The 16,963-nt window shown below is 46.9% G+C and overlaps 1 protein-coding gene across 1 annotated transcript; it reads left to right on the top strand.

Moving 5' to 3' along the window:
• Positions 1-249: 249 nt before the first annotated feature.
• LOC129705427 (adenosine receptor A3) lies at positions 250-6,404 on the top strand. The gene has a single exon (XM_055648988.1). The coding sequence runs from the start codon at positions 295-297 to the stop codon at positions 1,492-1,494; it is 1,200 nt and encodes a 399-aa protein (XP_055504963.1). The 5' UTR covers positions 250-294; the 3' UTR covers positions 1,495-6,404.
• Positions 6,405-16,963: the final 10,559 nt, after the last annotated feature.

Raw genomic sequence — 16,963 nt, 5'->3', positions numbered from 1 at the left:
AGGGTTTCGGCCCGAAACGTTGCCTATTTCCTTCGCTCCATAGACGCTGCTGCACCCGCTGAGTTTCTCCAGCATTTTTGTGTACCTTCGATTTTCCAGCATCTGCTGAACACGTTCCTTCTTGAACACATCTGCAGCTCCTTGTTTTCACACAATACTAAGAGTTGTGTGATCTTTATTGTGGTCGACGTTAGCACGCGTGGACATTGAAGAAGGGACAGTGTTTTTGTTTTATTTTTGCTGGATAACCTGATCTCTCTCCTCCTCCTGTAGGCGGCTGCGTTTGCCTCGACAATGGGTCACCCGGGGCCGGGTTTTGCCCACATCTCCGTGGATGTCAACGCCTTGCGGGACGAGCTGGGCAACGTGAGCGCGGATGGGCTGCGCTGCCCCGGCCTGGGTTGGTCTGCGGACACTAACGGGACGTTGCCGGGGCTGGGCCCGGGGTGTAACTGGTGCTGCGGCTCTCCGCTCTACAGGATCCTTGCGATCGGCTTCATGGCCACCCTGGCCGGCGCCGTGGTCGTGGGCAACGCCATCACAGTCACCGTGTTCCTCGGCACCAGGCAGTTCCGGACCCCGCAGGGTTACCTGAAGGTGTCTCTCGCCCTGGCCGACCTGATGGTGGGAGTGCTGGTGGTCCCGTTCTCCGTCTACACCGAGATCGTGTGGATGTCTGGCGGGGGGGCGCCGCCGGTCTGGGCCCTGGGTTATTCGGCCAGGGGGGTAGGAGGAGGGGGAGGGTGGTGGTGGCCCTGCCACCTGGTGGGCCTGGTGTTCGCCGGCTGCACCTTCGTGTCCATCAGCACCATCTTCCTCCTGACGGCGGAGAGGAGCGTGGCCATCCTCAAGCCCCTGCAGAAGGACATGGTGGTGACACGCCGCAGGACCCTGGCCACTATCGGCTGCTCTTGGCTCGCTGCATTCGTGCTGGCCGCCGCGCCGCTGCTGTTCAGCGACCACTTCACCCTGCAGTACAACGAGTGCAGCCGCATGTGTAACTACGCCCCGGTGCCGCCGCCCTCCACCCCCTCCACATGGAGCATCCTCCTCCTCTTCCCCGCCTTCGACTTCACCCTCCTGGGCGGCACCTTGGTGGTCAACGCGCTGTCCTTCAGCACCATCCGCCGCTGCTCCAAGAGGCGCAAGTTCCTGGTGGAGGCCGACAACTTCCCGGGACCCCGGCGCCCCTCCTTCTCCGACATCAAAGCGGCCAAAACCATCGCCATCGTCACCTTCGCCTTCGCCGCGTCTTTCAGCCCCATAGCAGCGTTTGTGGCGGGCAGTGTCAGCGGCTACTGCTGGTGCACCTTCTCCTTCTTCGCCTTCTGGATCCTCGCCTCCAACAGCTGCTGCAATTTTGTCATCTACAGTGTCAGTGACCAGCGCTTTCGCAAAGGGGTGCACCAGTTATTCTGTAAAAACCTGCACGCTTTGCCAGAAAAAGAACTGAACGCGCGGCGCTTTGGATTTCCCGTAGACCTACAGCAATAATAACAGTGACCACCTTTTTTCATCCACGGAGTCCCAAAGTCACCCAACTTTTTTTCCAAATGTTTCCCTTTGCATAAAACATCAGTGGGAGGTCCGTTGACGTTAGGATTGAAATGCACGATGGCCGGCTACGGGTGTCAGCACTCGCCCCCTGAGTTAGAGGGTCGTCGCTTCACCTTGGCTCCGAAGACAGGGACTGGGGGGCAATATTTCTATTGCGCTTCTAAGGTAGGCGTTTCACTGACGGACACGCCGCCTTCCAGAAATGTCGACGGTAGATGGGGAAGATCTCACGGCGTTTGTTTTGTGCAGGTAGTTAGAAAGTGATCTTTCAGTCAACTTCACAAAGACAAAGCAATGCGTTGTAGCCACGTTGGTTTTGCAGAGCGGGCAGTGAGTGCCCAGACGCGTGGCTGCTATGGAACTAGGCTTCAGATCAAGTCGCTGCTGCATGGAGCTTCACAATGCCCCAACGCGGATATAAACAGCACACGCTTTTATTGGTGTCGTTAGATGTAAAATACCATTATTTTCATTTGTAAATGTTGTTCCTTCCCAAACCACCCACTCTAATTTTTAAAGCTGATTTTATAATAACTCCTGGGTCTGTGCGGATGTTTAACTTAATTTAATGCAAACGTTGCATTTCACTTTCAACCTGGCGACCTTTTCCATGTTGACTAACATTGCAAACGTTATCAAATGCTATTATAACGAGCAACTGGTAAATGATAATGACCATTACATGTATATATTTTACTACCGTTTGTACACATTTTCTACTGTAACAGGTGCCCGATTCCACATTTTATTGTATTTATTAACACTGCTGACTGTGATTTTGAAAATCAGTCTGTGACAGATAACACAATTCAGGCAAATACACTTAGCTGAATGCCACCTTACAAAATATTTAGGGGCAATGGGTGCTGACTGGGGGAGCTCCATGAAAGCACAATGGATGGAGACACAAAGAACTGCAGACGCTGGAATTGTTAGCAGAAGTGCTGGAGAAACATCAGGCAGCATCTGGGGAGGGAATAGACGGGCGAGGTTTGGGGTCGAGACTCTTCTTCAGACTGAAGCCTGACCCGGGGCGTTCTGCCCTCACTGGGTGTTTTAATTAAAGCAAATCTTCTTTCCAAACTAGTCATAAACAGTTAATGCTGTTAATCGGTGTAATGTTAAAAATATTGGATGGCGCGCGAAGATTTCGTTCGCTACAATATTTCGGAGCGTCGCGCGAAGTCGCGCACAACTGCATACCCCTTCCGCGCTTCTCAGTGGGACCGACCCCGCGCGGCCACACGATGCTCGTGCGCCTCAACGCGACGACGAGGTCGCGTAATTTGCGTGCCAAGGACACGTAAAGTGGGACAGGCCCATAAGTCACTATGGGGAGTAGGTTATGGGGAGAATGGGGTTCAGAGGGAAAGATAGATCTGCCATAATTGAATGGTGGAGTAGACTTGATGGGCCGAATGGCCTATTTCTGCTCCTATTACTTATGAACATGAAGATGGTCAGCCCACTCGGGCAAGGGGAGAGCAAATCCAATGGTTCTAGGTAGGAAAGAGCTGCAGATGCTGGTTTAAATGGAAGGTAGACACAATGTTCTGTTCTTATTTCTCAGACACATTATGATATTCTCTCTTACACATCAATCCCCTTTTGATTTCTTTCTGCTATTGACCGACACCCATGGGTAATTGTCAGCAGCTAATTAACCCTTTGGGTTGTGTGAGGAAGCCAGAGAAAATGCATGAGGTAGCGGACAGGCCAAGTCTACACACGAATGAGGCCACTTGATGTAAGGATAGAATCATCCTCTGTTACTAGGCAGGACAGTCTGGGCAGCTAATCTGAGAACATGCTCCTCATAATATTGATGGTTGAAGCAGTTGTTTTGTGTTGCCAACAATCCCACAGAATGTTCAAAAGGGCATGGTTTCTGAATGTCTTGATGAGCTGCTCTTTGCGGACAAACATCAGCAAACGTAAGGATCTGTGCATGGACTTGAAGGTCCCAGTCTTGTTATTGTCTGTCTGCAGTATTTTCCAGGGATGTATTCAGACATTCACTCTGAATTCCAGTGGCAGGGTTTGTGGCAGTTCCCCAATATTCACTCTGAGGAGTCTGAAGAAAGGCCTTGACCCGAAACGTCACCTATTCCTTCTCTCCAGAGATGCTGCCTCACCCGCTGAGTTACTCTGGCATTTTGTGTCTGCCTTCGATTTAACCCAGCACCTGCAGCTCTTTCTCACACACCTGGCCCTGGAGCAGCATCTCCCTTCACGCCACCAGCAGCAGCTGCAAGAAACGACATTACGTTTTTTACGGAGACGCAAAAAAAAAAAAAACTGCTGATGCTGGAATCTTGAGCAAAACACAAAGTGCTGGAAGAACCCAGCAGGTCAGGAAGTATCTGTGGAGGGAATGGACAGACGGCCCCATCTTCAGACTGATCAGCCCCCACCTAAAATGTCATCTGTTCATTTCCTCCACGGATGCTGCCTGACCTGCTGAGTTCTTCCAGCAGGTCGTGTTTTGCTCAACATTAAGTTTTAATTGTATTTTTAGATTAAGTATTTAAATGTATTTATTTTTATTTTATCGTTTGAAATTGATGAAACAAACAACAGAAACGGCAATTTGTACTCGTGTAGCTGCTCGAATGTAGTAAATGAACCCTGGACATCTCCGGGAGTGTTACCAAGCAAAAACAGTGAACCTGGTGTCAGTGCAACAGAGGGGTGATAGTGGAGGATGTCTTGGTATGCGTTATGATAGAGTTTTAGATGATTTCAATCTTATGTAGAATAAAATGAGGGAGTAGGAAAAGACAAAGTGCTGGAGTAGGTGTGGGTCAGGCAGCATATATAGATGACATGGAGAGGTGACGTTTTGGGTCGGAATCCTTCTTTAGACTAATTGTAGTAGGGGGAGGGGGTGCAGGAAGCTGGAAATCCAGCACCTGCAGTGTCTACATAGAATGAGGGGGGTTGGCTGGGTTGTTAGTGATCGTCTAGAAATACCATCGGCATGAATAAGGTTTGCATTGGCTGATGAGTTGATGTGGCCCCGTGGTTTGAAGTGATATTGCTGAAGTGAAAGCAGGCATCCTCAGCAATGATGTGGATAAATGATCTAACCCTCGTTTCAGAATCAAGAATGACTCCAAAGCTTTCACAATGACATCAGGTGCTTTGGGAGTTAGTGAGAGTTACCCAAGGAGAAGACTAGCTGTTAAACCTTTTTAAGATTCAGATATGTGATGTATTTAAAGTGGTTACATTTTGCTTCATAACACTCAGATGGTCTTGGCAAATTAAATATAATTTGTTGTTATTTTATGAATGAGGCATTTTAATGACATCTATTTTGTAGCACTTCATTATAAAAAAAATGTGCACTTTATTTGTTCCTGCTTTCTACATAAAGGAATGTGGTAAATATTTTACAGCATAAGAATAAAAAAAAAACCAGTAATGTTACATCCTTGTTGGATTAATTTATTGTAATGCTTTAATAAAGCGAAAGTGCAAGTGGTAGAGGATGGTGAATATTTAGTATAATTAGATGCCGACTTCCACAAACTCCAGGCAAACATAACCACCAGCAACTTCCCCAAAGATTGAACGCAGGCCCATGTAGTGTGCGTCTCTCAACTGGTATGGACCCATCACCAAAAAATGGCTTGTGTCCAGTTGTCATAGCCTCAGAATGAAAGGACGTTCTTTTAGAAAGGAGATGAGCAAGAATCAATTTAGTCAGAGGGTGGTGAATCTGGGGGATTCTTTGCCGCAGAAGGCTGTGGAGGCCAAGTCAATGGATATTTTAAAATCAGAGATAGGTTCTTGATTAGTACGGGTGTCAGAAGTTATGGGGCCAAGGCAGGAGAATGGGGTTGGGAGAGAGAGATAAATCAGCCATGATTGAATGGCAGGCGATGGGCCGAATGGCCTAATTCTGCTCCTATCACTTAGTACCTTACAGTAAAACATCTAGAATCAGCTGATTGACTATTTGGGAATCGCAATGATTCAGCTTTTGGTTTATTTAGAGCTGCACTCCCATTAGGAAAGCGAGAGAACCTTTCCTTCATCACACCAGGGCCCCAGTACCTGTATTCCCATTAACACACCAGCATCACATTTCCTGTGTTCACTATAACTCATCAGGGCTCCTGTTATATATTGGTTGTAAGTACAGCAAATGCATTGTCATCTACATCTAATACAACAAAGTCATGCATAACTAAGAGAAACATCTCAGATTTTTCCTTGGAACCCGAGAGATTCATCCTCCAAGTGATTGCATGGCAATCTCTTTTCCTCCTGTTGTGTCCATTGACTGCAGATTAATTTCTCCTTATTGTACCTGCTCTCTCTCTCTCACTCTATCTCTGGCTTTGGACCAACATTCACTTTTCTATTTGATTGTACATGATAACTAACAATTTTAATATTCTCATCACTTAACTCAACTGTACATCTTTATGTTTGATTTGTTCCTTCTTTCTCAAGCTGTAAAAACACAGATGCTGGATATCTAAAAAGAAAGCAGAAAAAGTGGAAATACTCAAAGCTGGACAACATTGACCTGATGTTTTCATTCATCTTCCATTAGAACTACCTGACCTGCTGAGTATTTGCAACATTTTCTGTCTCTGTATTACTCAAAACCCAATCCCACACTTAATATGTGTAGAAAGGAATTGCAGACGCTGGTTTATACCAAAGATAGATACAAAGTGCTGGAGTAACTCAGTGGGTCAGGCTCTGGAGAAGAAGAATGATTGATGCTGTGGGTTGGGACCCATCATCGGAGAGGTCTGAAGAAAAGTCCCAACACAAAATGTTACCCATCCATTTTCTCCAGAGATGCTGCCCGACCCCCTGAGTTACACCAGCACTCTGTCTATCCATGCTTAATATGATTGTTCAACTGCAGCTTTTTAATTTTAATACAATGTGGGAAATGTTAGTATTTGCTTGTTGTAAATCATTTGGATTAAAAGATGATTTACAACAAGCAAATACAAACATTTCCCACATATAAAAATTAAAAAGTTGCAGTTGAACAATCATATTAGGTGTGGATGGATACAGAGTGCTGGCGTAACTCAGCGGGTCGGGCAGCATCTCTGGAGAAAATGGAAGGGTAACATTTTGTGTTGGGACTTTTCTTCAGATTTGGATCCAAGCAGCCTTTCCAGGTGCGGCAGAGGTTCACCTGCACCTCCTCCAACCTCATCTATTGCATCCGCTGCTCTAGATGTCAGCTTCTCTACATCGGTGAGACCAAGCGTAGGCTTGGCGATCGTTTCGCCGAACACCTCTGCTTGTTTCGCAATAACCAACCTGATCACCTGGTGGCTCAGCACTTCAACTCCCCCTCCCATTCCGAATCCGACCTTTCTGTCCTGGGCCTCCTCCATGGCCAGAGTGAGGACCACCGTAAATTGGAGGAGCAGCACCTCATATTTCGCTTGGGGAGTTTACACCCCAGCGGTATGAACATTGACTTCTCTAATTTCGGATAGTCCTTACTTTCTCCTCCGCGTCTCAGCTCTCCCTCAGCCCACTGGCTCCTCCTCTTCCTTTCTTCTCCCCCCAGAGGGCATAGCCTCAGAATAATAGGATGTTCTTTTAGGAAGGAGATGAGAAGGCATTTCTTTAGTCAGAGGATGATGATTCTGTGAAATTCCTTGCCACAGGTGGCTGAGGAGGCCAAGTCAGTGGATATTTTTAATGCAGAGATAGATAGATTCTTGATTGGTACAGGTGTCAGAGGTTATGGGGAGAAGGCAGGGGAATGGGGTTAGGAGGGAGAGATAGATCAGCCATAATGTTCCCAATGTTGTGCGAGTCCAGAACCAGGAGCCACGGTCTTAGAATAAAGGGGAGGCCATTTAAGATTGAGGTGAGAAAAAACGTTTTCACCCAGAGAATTGTGCATTTGTGGAATTCCCTGTCACAGAGGGCAGTGGAGGCCAAATCACTGGATGGATTTACGAGAGGGTTGGATAGAGCTCTAGGGGCTAGTGGAATCAAGGGATATGGGGAGAAGGCAGGCACGGGTTATTGATTGGGGACGATCAGCCATGATCACAATGAATGGCGGTGCAGGCTCGTAGGGCCAAATGGCCTCCTCCTGCACCTATTTTCTATGTTTCTATGATTGAATGGCTGAGTGGCCTAATTCTGCTCCTATCACTTATGATCTCATGATTGACTAAAATCATGTATGGTAGAATGAGACCTTGTGTAGTTATTGTGGTAGTTAGTGGTTCATTGAGGTCCAGCAGTGAATATATGTTTATTGCAGGTAGACAAAAATTGCTGGAGTACCTCAGCGGGACAGGCAGCATCTCGGGAGAGAAGGAATGGGTGACGTTTTGGGTTGAGACCCTTCTTCATATGTAATATGTTTGTTGTAATTCCATAGATCAGTGTCCTTGGCCCAACTTTTGTCAGCTGCTTTATCAAAGGCATCCCCCAAGGTCAGAGATAAGACTGAGTCTACACTAGTTAATTCTAAATCACAAGTAACATCTATCGTCATACAAGTACTCCCATAGTAACTGTAGGACAATAACTACTATCATGCTTTGTTTCCCTTCATTATGAAACTTTGTGTCTCTCCCCATAGTCCCTGACTTGTTGTATCTTTCCAGCAATCTGCTTTTATTTCAGATTTCCACTATTCATGGCAATTATACACCAGGTTTTCAATCAAAGTACAATACTGATGCACAATGTATATCAATGTTATCTCATCTTATATTACTAAAAGTCTGTTCTTGACCGGTTTTGGCCATCTGTGCTGAGATTTCCGAGAATACGCCGCCACCTATGGCCGTCATTTTTGGCCACCTTGCTCAGAGCCCCCCTCCGTCACATGTGTGCCGAGGACATTTCCCGTCGATTAAGAATGACAGAGATATTAATGTTTTTACAAAATTCCCTATTCTCTCTGCCGCCCCCACTGGCGATAGGGGGGAGGGACTATAAAACCAGGAAGTGGCGTGCCTCACTCACTCTTCAAGATGGAGGAAGGCAGAGGGTTACGTTTCTCTGAGCTGTGAATAACACTGAACACATGTCTACTCAAATGTAAGTGCCCTTAGTGGTTCTAAAATGCTTCCAGAATGTGTCTATTGGTTTTAAAGCTTGCAAAAAAATGTCTATTGGTTCTAAAGCTTGCAAAAAAATGTCCATTGGTTCTAAAGCTTGCAAAAAAAATGTCTATTGGTTCTAAAGCTTGCAAGAAAATGTCTATTGGTTCTAAAGCTTGCAAAAAAAATGTCTATTGGTTCTAAAGCTTGCAAAAAAATGTCAATTGGTTCTAAAGCTTGCAAAAAAATGTCTATTGGTTCTAAAGCTTGCAAAAAAATGTCTCTATTGGTTCTAAAGCTTGCAAAAAATGTCTCTATTTGATTCTAAAGCTTGCAAAAAGTGTCTCTATTGGTTCTAAAGCTTGCAAAAAATGTCTCTATTGGTTCTAAAGCTTGCAAAAAAAATATGTCTATTGGTTCTAAAGCTGGCAAAATATGTCTCTATTGGTTCTAAGCTTCCAAACATATGTTGATATTGAAAGGCGATACTTACAGCAAATTGTTGCTTGAAGTTGAAAGGCACTACTTACTGAAAATGGTGGCATGGTTAAAATGCATTACTTACTGCAAATGGGGGGTGTGGGTGCATTGGCCTGAAGTTGAAGGGCATTACTTACTGCAAATTGTGGCTTGAAGTTGAAAGACACTACTTACTACAAATGGTGTCTTGGGTGTTTTGGCTTGAAGTTGAAAGCACTACTTACTGCAAATGGTGGCTTGGGAGCTTTGGTTTGAAGTTGGAAGGCACTATTACTGCAAATGGTGGTTTGGCTGCTTTGGCTTGAAGTTGACAGGCACTACTTAACTGCAAATGGTGGCTTGGGTGTGGCTTGAAGTTGAAAGGCACTACTTACTGAAAATGGTGGCTTGAAGTTGAAAGGCACTAATTACTGCAGATGGTGGCTTGGGTGCAATGGCTAGAAGTTAAAATACATTACTTACTGGAAATGGGGGCCTGGGTGCATTGGCTTGAAGTTGAAAGGCACTACTTACTGCAAATGGTGGCTTGACGTTGAAAGCACTACTTACTGCAAATGGTGGCTTGGTTGCTTTGGCTTGAAGTTGAAAGGCACTACTTACTGCAAATGGCGGCTTGGGAGCTTTGAAGTTGAAAGGCACCACTTACTGCAAATGCTGGCTTGGGTGCTTTGGCTTGAAGTTAAAAGGCACTACTGTAAATGCACTTACTTCCTGTTTGCACTGTATAATGAGTTTAGATAAAACGCTACCACTTACGGCTGTGATTTTTGGCCATCTTACTCAGTCCCCCCTCTGCTGAGCAATTGCAGAGAATTCTTCCCATCACTGAAAAATAAAAGTGTTATTAGTTTTTAAAAAAATGTTGAGAATCTCTCTCCTGTCAATCACTCCATGAAAGCCACACCTTTTCCGGTGGGGGGGGGGGGGGGGAAGGGGTTATAAAACCCGGTAATGTGGGTGTGGCTCAGTCTCTGCAAAATGGAGGAGGGAGAGGTCACGACTCGCTGTTATTTAGTGGCTTTGCACCCTACTTGAAATGGTATGAAACTGCACTTGAATTTGGTGGCCTTATACCCTGCTTGAAATAGAATTTCAAGGATTAGCCGTGAGTCAACTACCAGCCCACCAGCCGTGAGTGAGTTAGTTGCCAGCACAACAGGCTTGATTGACTGAGACGCCAGCCCAAGAATCCATTTGGCGCACAATTTGCATACTAGCCCTCTGGAAACCAGTCCCTTCAGCCCATAACACCCATACTAGCGCTCCAGAAAGCCCCCCCCCCCCCCCCCACAACTCGCCACCAATATTAGAATTGGTGGAGAGGTGGAATATTGCGTAGGATGACCAGCCCTCCTGTGTGATGCTGGGACCCAATGGGTCCCAATTAGTCTAGTATATGTTAAATTTCTATTATAAATTGGCGGAATTAAAAAATGTTTATTGTACCAACCGAGCTTTGTGAATCATTATGTTTCTGTTTGCAAGAGGCCCTCGGGTAATGTCTATTAATTGTCCATAATGTGAATAGTTCGCAACACTTGGACACAATCATGTCTGTTACAATATAGCAGCAGTTTATAATGAAAGTTTGGAATTGCATTGCCCGAGGCCATTCTGCTGCTCTGCAAGCTTACACTGGAACCAGCGGTAGAGTTGCTGCCTTACAGCGCTGGAGACCCGGGTTCGATCCTGACTACGGGTGCTGTCTGTACGGAGTTTGTACGTTCTCCCCGTGACCTTGTGGGATTTCTCTGAGGTGTCCGGTTTCTTCCCACACTCCAAAGGCATACAGGTGGGCAGAAGGGTCTGTTTCCGTATTGTATTTCCAAACCAAAGTAAACTACAGTGGATCAGGGGCTTACAACGCCAAAGAATGTTTCAGCAGTCTGTCCTCCGTCAGATTATTACTTTCTGCTGTCTCCGAGTCCCGAGGGGCTGCAACACTCTGTGCTGTACAGCTAACCCTCTATTCTACCTCTGGGTAACTTCATTCCCAGCACTGACATTCCCCAGTATGTCCCCAGCTCTTGCCCGACGACCAGTCAGTCCAAGCAGCTGCCGCTCAAGTCGAGACTGGTGTTAAAGATGAGAATGCGTCGACCCTGGGATAATCAAGATAATTGCTCAATACTTTCTGCTGTTTTCTCTACTGTAAATAAGTAGCCTTGCACCCGTCATGTTGAATCACCGAGGAAGCATTGGGACGAGCAAAGGAACTTGGAAGAAGAGCGCAAAGAAAAATCATGTAGGTAATTATTTGACTTTTGGATCAGTGTAGCATGATTTATTTTTGAAATTTATTTTGCAATGTTTATTTTGTGTTGAATTTTAGTTTTGCTTTGTGGCCAAACAGACACGGTGATGCTCAGTGATGAGAGGGGGTTAGAGCATGGTTTACTGGTGTTAAATTCAATGCATCCTTCCTGAAATCCGGTAGGCGGCGCGGCTCTGGCCAGCAGCGGCCTCTGCAGCCTGTCCGCGTTTTTATTATTTTTGTCTGTGTTTTTATGTAGTGTTTGTTATTTTATGTTGGGGTGTGTGTGTGGGGGGGTGTGGGGGGGGGAAACTTTTTGAATCTCTCCCTGCACTGAGACCCGACCTTTTCTCGTCGGGTCTCAGTCGTCGTTGAGGCCGTAACGAGGAGCGGCCTCCAACAGGAAGAGACCGGGGACTCAGGTGTCGACTCACCTCACCGTCGCGGAGCTGGCCGGGTCCGGAGCGGTGGAGGAGCTGCTGCTGCTGCTGCTGTTGCTGCTGCTGCTGCTGCTGCTGTGCTGCTGCTGCTGCTGCTGCCGGAGAGTCGGAGGCTCTCTACAGGTCTGTGGACGACGGCGCCGAGCCCACGGCTCCCTGGGGGGAGACCGCTTTTCGGGGCTTCTGCGGCGGCGACTTCTCCCGCCCGAGTTGCGGGGTCGAAGAGCTCCTGGAGCGGGGCCTGACACTGCTGCCCCGCGCGGCTGGAATGGCCGCGGACTCTGCGAGCGCACACCGGGGGCACCAACACCAAGACCCGGTGTGCGACCTCGCACCACCCGGCGTGGCTTTAATGGCCGCGGGACAATCGCCATCGCCAGCCGGGGGCTATGACTTTGACTCTGACATCGGGGGGGGGGGAGAGTGCAGTGGAGAGATACGTTTATTTGGCCTCCATCACAGTTATGTGATGGATGTTTATGTTAAATGTAATTATGTTGTGTCTGGGGTCTATTTGTGTGTTATGTATGGCTGCAGAAACGGCATTTCGTTTGGACCTCCAGGGGTCCAAATGACAAATAAATTGATTCTGATTCTGATTCTGAAATGAATGGCCCAGGTTACTTCCACCCCTCTTCCTCCTTTCTCTTTCGGTTCCATGTGCCCTTGGTTCATTCTCTCAGTCTTGCTGTTCCCCAAGGGGAACATCCCTTAATTTGCCCATTATTCTAGGACCAACTGGCTTGAGCAGAAGACTAGGTTTCAACAAATTTGTTTGCAATTCCAATGTTTGGGTTCTTTTATTTGTAACTTTTTCAAGTCAAGTTAAGTTTATTTGTCACATACACATACGAGATGTGCAGTGAAATGAAAGTGGCAATGCTCGCGGAACAACAAAACATCCAAACAAATTATAAACACAATCATAACACACATATTATTTTACATAATAAATAATAGAAGGAAAAACGTTCTGTACAGTTAGTCCCTGGTGAGAAAGGCGTTTACAGTCCGAATTGCCTCTGGGAAGAAACTCCTTCTCAACCTCTCCGTTCTCACCGCATGGCAACGGAGGCGTTTGCCTGACCGTAGCGGCTGGAACAGTCCGTTGCAGGGGTGGAAGAGGTCTCTCATGATTTTGTTTGCTCTGGAGTTGCACCTCCTGTTGTATAGTTCCTGCAGGGGGGTGAGTGAAGTTCCCATAGTGCGTTCGGCTGAACGCACTACTCTCTGCAGAGCCTTCTTGTCCTTGGCAGAGCAATTCCCGAACCAGATGGTAATGTTCCCGGACAAGATGCTTTCCACCGCCGCTGCATAGAAGCACTGGAGGATCCTCGGAGACACTCTGAATTTCCTCAATTGCCTGAGGTGGTAAAGGCGCTGCCTTGCCTTACTCACCAGTGCTGAGGCGTGTGATGACCATGTCATATCCTCAGAGATGTGGACTCCCAGATATTTAAAACAGTTCACCCTATCCACAGGATCCCCATTTATACTCAATGGAGTGTACGTCCTCGGATGATGTGCCCTCCTAAAGTCCATGATCAGCTCCTTCGTTTTTTTGATGTTCAAGAGGAGGCTGTTCTCCTGGCACCAGAGTGCTAGATCAGCCACCTCCTCCCGGTAGGCCCTCTCATCATTGTCTGAGATCAGGCCCACCACCACAGTGTCATCAGCAAACTTAATTATTGAATTGGAGCTGAACCTAGCCACACAGTCATGTGTGTACAGGGAGTACAATAGGGGGCTGAGGACGCAACCCTGGGGCGATCCTGTGCTCAGGGTGAGGGACTTCGATGTATTCCCTCCCATCTTGACTACCTGGGACCTGGCGGTGAGAAAGTCCAGGACCCAGGCACACAGGGAGGTGTTGAGCCCCAATTCCAGTAGCTTCCCGGTCAGTCTGGTGGGGACTATCGTGTTGAAGGCTGAACTATAGTCTATGAACAGCAACTTGATACAACTTGATACAAATGCAGAAAGCAGTCTGTTCAGAGAATCTTATATACAGTAGGGATACTTCAATCCACAACCCAGTTGGCTGATGATCCCTTCAAATAGCATAGATAAGGTGTCTCTGTACTGAGCAATATTATGCAACAACATTAGTGGTGCATCAGATCACTGTGCATATTGTGCTACATCACCAGGATCCAGTTTCTGATAGATATTCATTGTGTTTGACCTGATACGCTAACTAGTAATCCCTCTGGGGCAAATGACTTCTAAATAAGCACATATGCTCACATTATGCTCTTTTGGAGCTCCAAGGAGTGCATAGACCCGTAGCACGGTCATCAGTCTGGGGAAGGGTCCCGACCAGAGCTGTCTCTGTGCATTCCCATCACGGCTGCTGCTTGGCCCACTGAGTTCCTCCACAACTTTGTGTCTTAGATAGAGTTAGATAGAGCTCGTAAAGGTAGTCAGGGGATCTGGGGAGAAGGCAGGAATGGGGTACTGATTGTGGATGATCAGCCATGATCACAGTGAATGGCAGTGCCAAATGGCTTGCTCCTACACCTATTGTCTATTGAACAGGATTCAAGCATCTACAGTTTCTCATTTCACTTAGCAGGTCATATTAGCCATGAAAGCCTCTGCACCAAAAAGCTCAGGCACAACTGTTGTAATATGTCATTATTCCTTGTTTTCTTCATGCTCTGCAAAGCACATCAAGGTAATTATAGATTCCTGCACTGTCTCACAGTCCAAGGTGGAAGGAAATGGCAGGAGCTGAGATGGTTGGTGGTTAGACACTTGCTACTGAGTGATAAACTCAGTCCCTGAGTACTGAGTCCAGCCTTGAGGTATGAAGGGGTTTTGATGGGCCATTGATGGGAGTATTGATGGGGATGTCCAGCCAAGGGCAGTGACCAGTTTGATTGAGGGAGGGGCTGGTTCTGCGAATGGAAACCTGGTTCATTCAGTGGTTGCAAAATCAGTTGGAAGAAGTGAAGTAGCAAGCAAGACTGGAGATGTTTACAAATTATCTTGTCTGATATCCTGGAAAATCATTTTTTTTACAGAGAAAATCATTTTTTACACACAGAGTGTGGTGAATCTGTGGAATTCTCTGCCACAGAAGGTAGTTGAGGCCAGTTCATTGGCTATATTTAAGAGGGAGTTAGATGTGGCCCTTGTGGCTAAAGGGATCAGGGGGTATGGGGAGAAGGCAGGGATGGGGTACTGAGTTGGATGATCAGCCATGATCATATCGAATGGCGGTGCAGGCTCGAAGGGCCGAATGGCCTATCCTGCACCTATTTTCTATGTTTCTATGTCTGACAGAGCTGATTGGCAAAAGGCCAGAATCTGCTTACACTTGACTGGGGCTGTAATGTCACCCAGAATGAAAATGGTTGGTTAATTTACCTATATGTCAGGCTTGCAAATGACTGGGAATGATTTTGTTCACATAATCTGTGAACAACTGTCTTCCACTCACCACATTTCCATAAACTAATGAATGTCCTTTTATTGGTGGACAAACTCCTGTTGCCTCATCATCAGTTGTAATCACTGCAACTTTAGAAACTGATTTAAAATATATTTTGTAGATTGTTTACTGTGCAAAACAGATTCTGCGTGTAAAAGTGAAATGAGTCTTGCTATGTTTGCTGGCCTGAATCCAATTTACACAGGTGTCAGAATAGCAGCAAAGTTCTTGATCACAAACCATATTGGTAAGGGAATACGCAGAGAATGGTTCATGTATTGTTTGATGTACCCCATTATTACCATTTATATCTCTCGTTTCCCTTTCCCCTGACTCTCAGTTTGAAGAAAGGTCTCGGCCCGAAATGTCATCTATTCCTTTTCTCCAGAGATGCTGCCTGAGCCACTGAGCTACTCCAGTTTTTGCCACTATCTTCAGTAGCATGGAAGATTCCTTCAATTACCCGGTGGATCAAACCGACAACTGAGTTATTGACCTTGCGAAGGCTCAGTGGCTCAGCTGGTAGAGCTGCTTCCTCACAGCACCAGAGATCCGCATTCTATCCTCACCCCTGGGTGCTGTCTGTGTGGAGTTTGCAAATTCTCTCCATGACTTTAGTTTTGATGTGCAGCGCGGAAACAGGCCCTTTGGCTCACCGAGTCCACACAGACTAATGATCCTCATAAATTAACACTAGGGACATTTGTACATTTTAATACCAAGCCAAATAACCTGCAAACCTGAGGGTCTTTGGAGTGTGGGAGGATAACCAAGATCTCAGAAATAAACCCACTACAAACTAATAGATATTTAGCTGACAAATAACTCAGCAGGTCAGGCAGCATCTCTAGAGGAAAAGGGTGGATGATGTTTCAAGTTGGGACCCTTCTCCAACTGAAAGTTGGGGGTTGGGGGAGCGTGAAGAGGGGAAAAGACTAGGACCAGTCAGGGCGGGCCACAATTGACCGGGCAGGGTGGTGCCTGTAAGCACACAGTTGGCTGGAAAGGCATGATCTCAAGAGGAAAACAATGTTAGAGAGGTGTGGGACTGGTAAAACGACGAGGGTGGGGGAATGGGCAAGGGAGGAGATGAGGGGAGTTTAAGATGAAGTTACTTAAAACTAGAGAATTCAATGTTCATACCGCTGGGGTACTAGCTGTCCAAGCGAAACATGGGGTGCTGTTCCTCCAATTTGTGTGTGGCCTCACTCTGGCAATGGAGGAGGCCCAGGACAGAAAGGTCAGTGTGGGGAAGGGAAGGGATAGTGGGCAACTGGGAGATCCTGTCGGTCTAGGCAGACCAAGTGCCAATGTTCAACACAACGTCACCGAGTCTACATTTGTTGCTGAGCCCCGACATTATCATCAAACCCGCTGACAAAGGGCAATGCCATTGTAGTCTGGCGAGCTGACCCCGATCGTGCCAAGGCCAGGTGCCAGCTCTCGGATGCCTCTTTCCTCACCCTGGATCATGACCCCACAGATGAGCACCAGCCCATTATCTCCAGGTCCATCTCTGATTTCATCACCTGTGGCTATCTGTCCCCCACAGCCTCCAACCTCATCATTGCCCAGCCCCACCCTGCCCGCTTCTACCTCTTCCCAAACATCCACAAGCAGAACTAACCTGGTGGACCCATTGTTTCTGCCTGCTCCACTCAACTCTTCTATCCTGTCTCCTCTTGTCCAATCCCTTCCCACCTACATCCAGGACACCTCGCACGCCCTTCAACTCTTT

The sequence above is a fragment of the Leucoraja erinacea genome, chromosome 17 (genome assembly GCF_028641065.1).
Source record: "Leucoraja erinacea ecotype New England chromosome 17, Leri_hhj_1, whole genome shotgun sequence".
Taxonomy (NCBI): Eukaryota; Metazoa; Chordata; class Chondrichthyes; order Rajiformes; family Rajidae; genus Leucoraja; species Leucoraja erinaceus.
This window is presented reverse-complemented; position numbering and strand designations above follow the sequence as displayed.

What these genes read in the sequence shown, in the direction of transcription:
- LOC129705427 (XM_055648988.1), top strand. Translation starts at nt 295, where the DNA reads ATGGGTCACCCGGGGCCGGGTTTTGCCCACATCTCCGTGGATGTCAAC.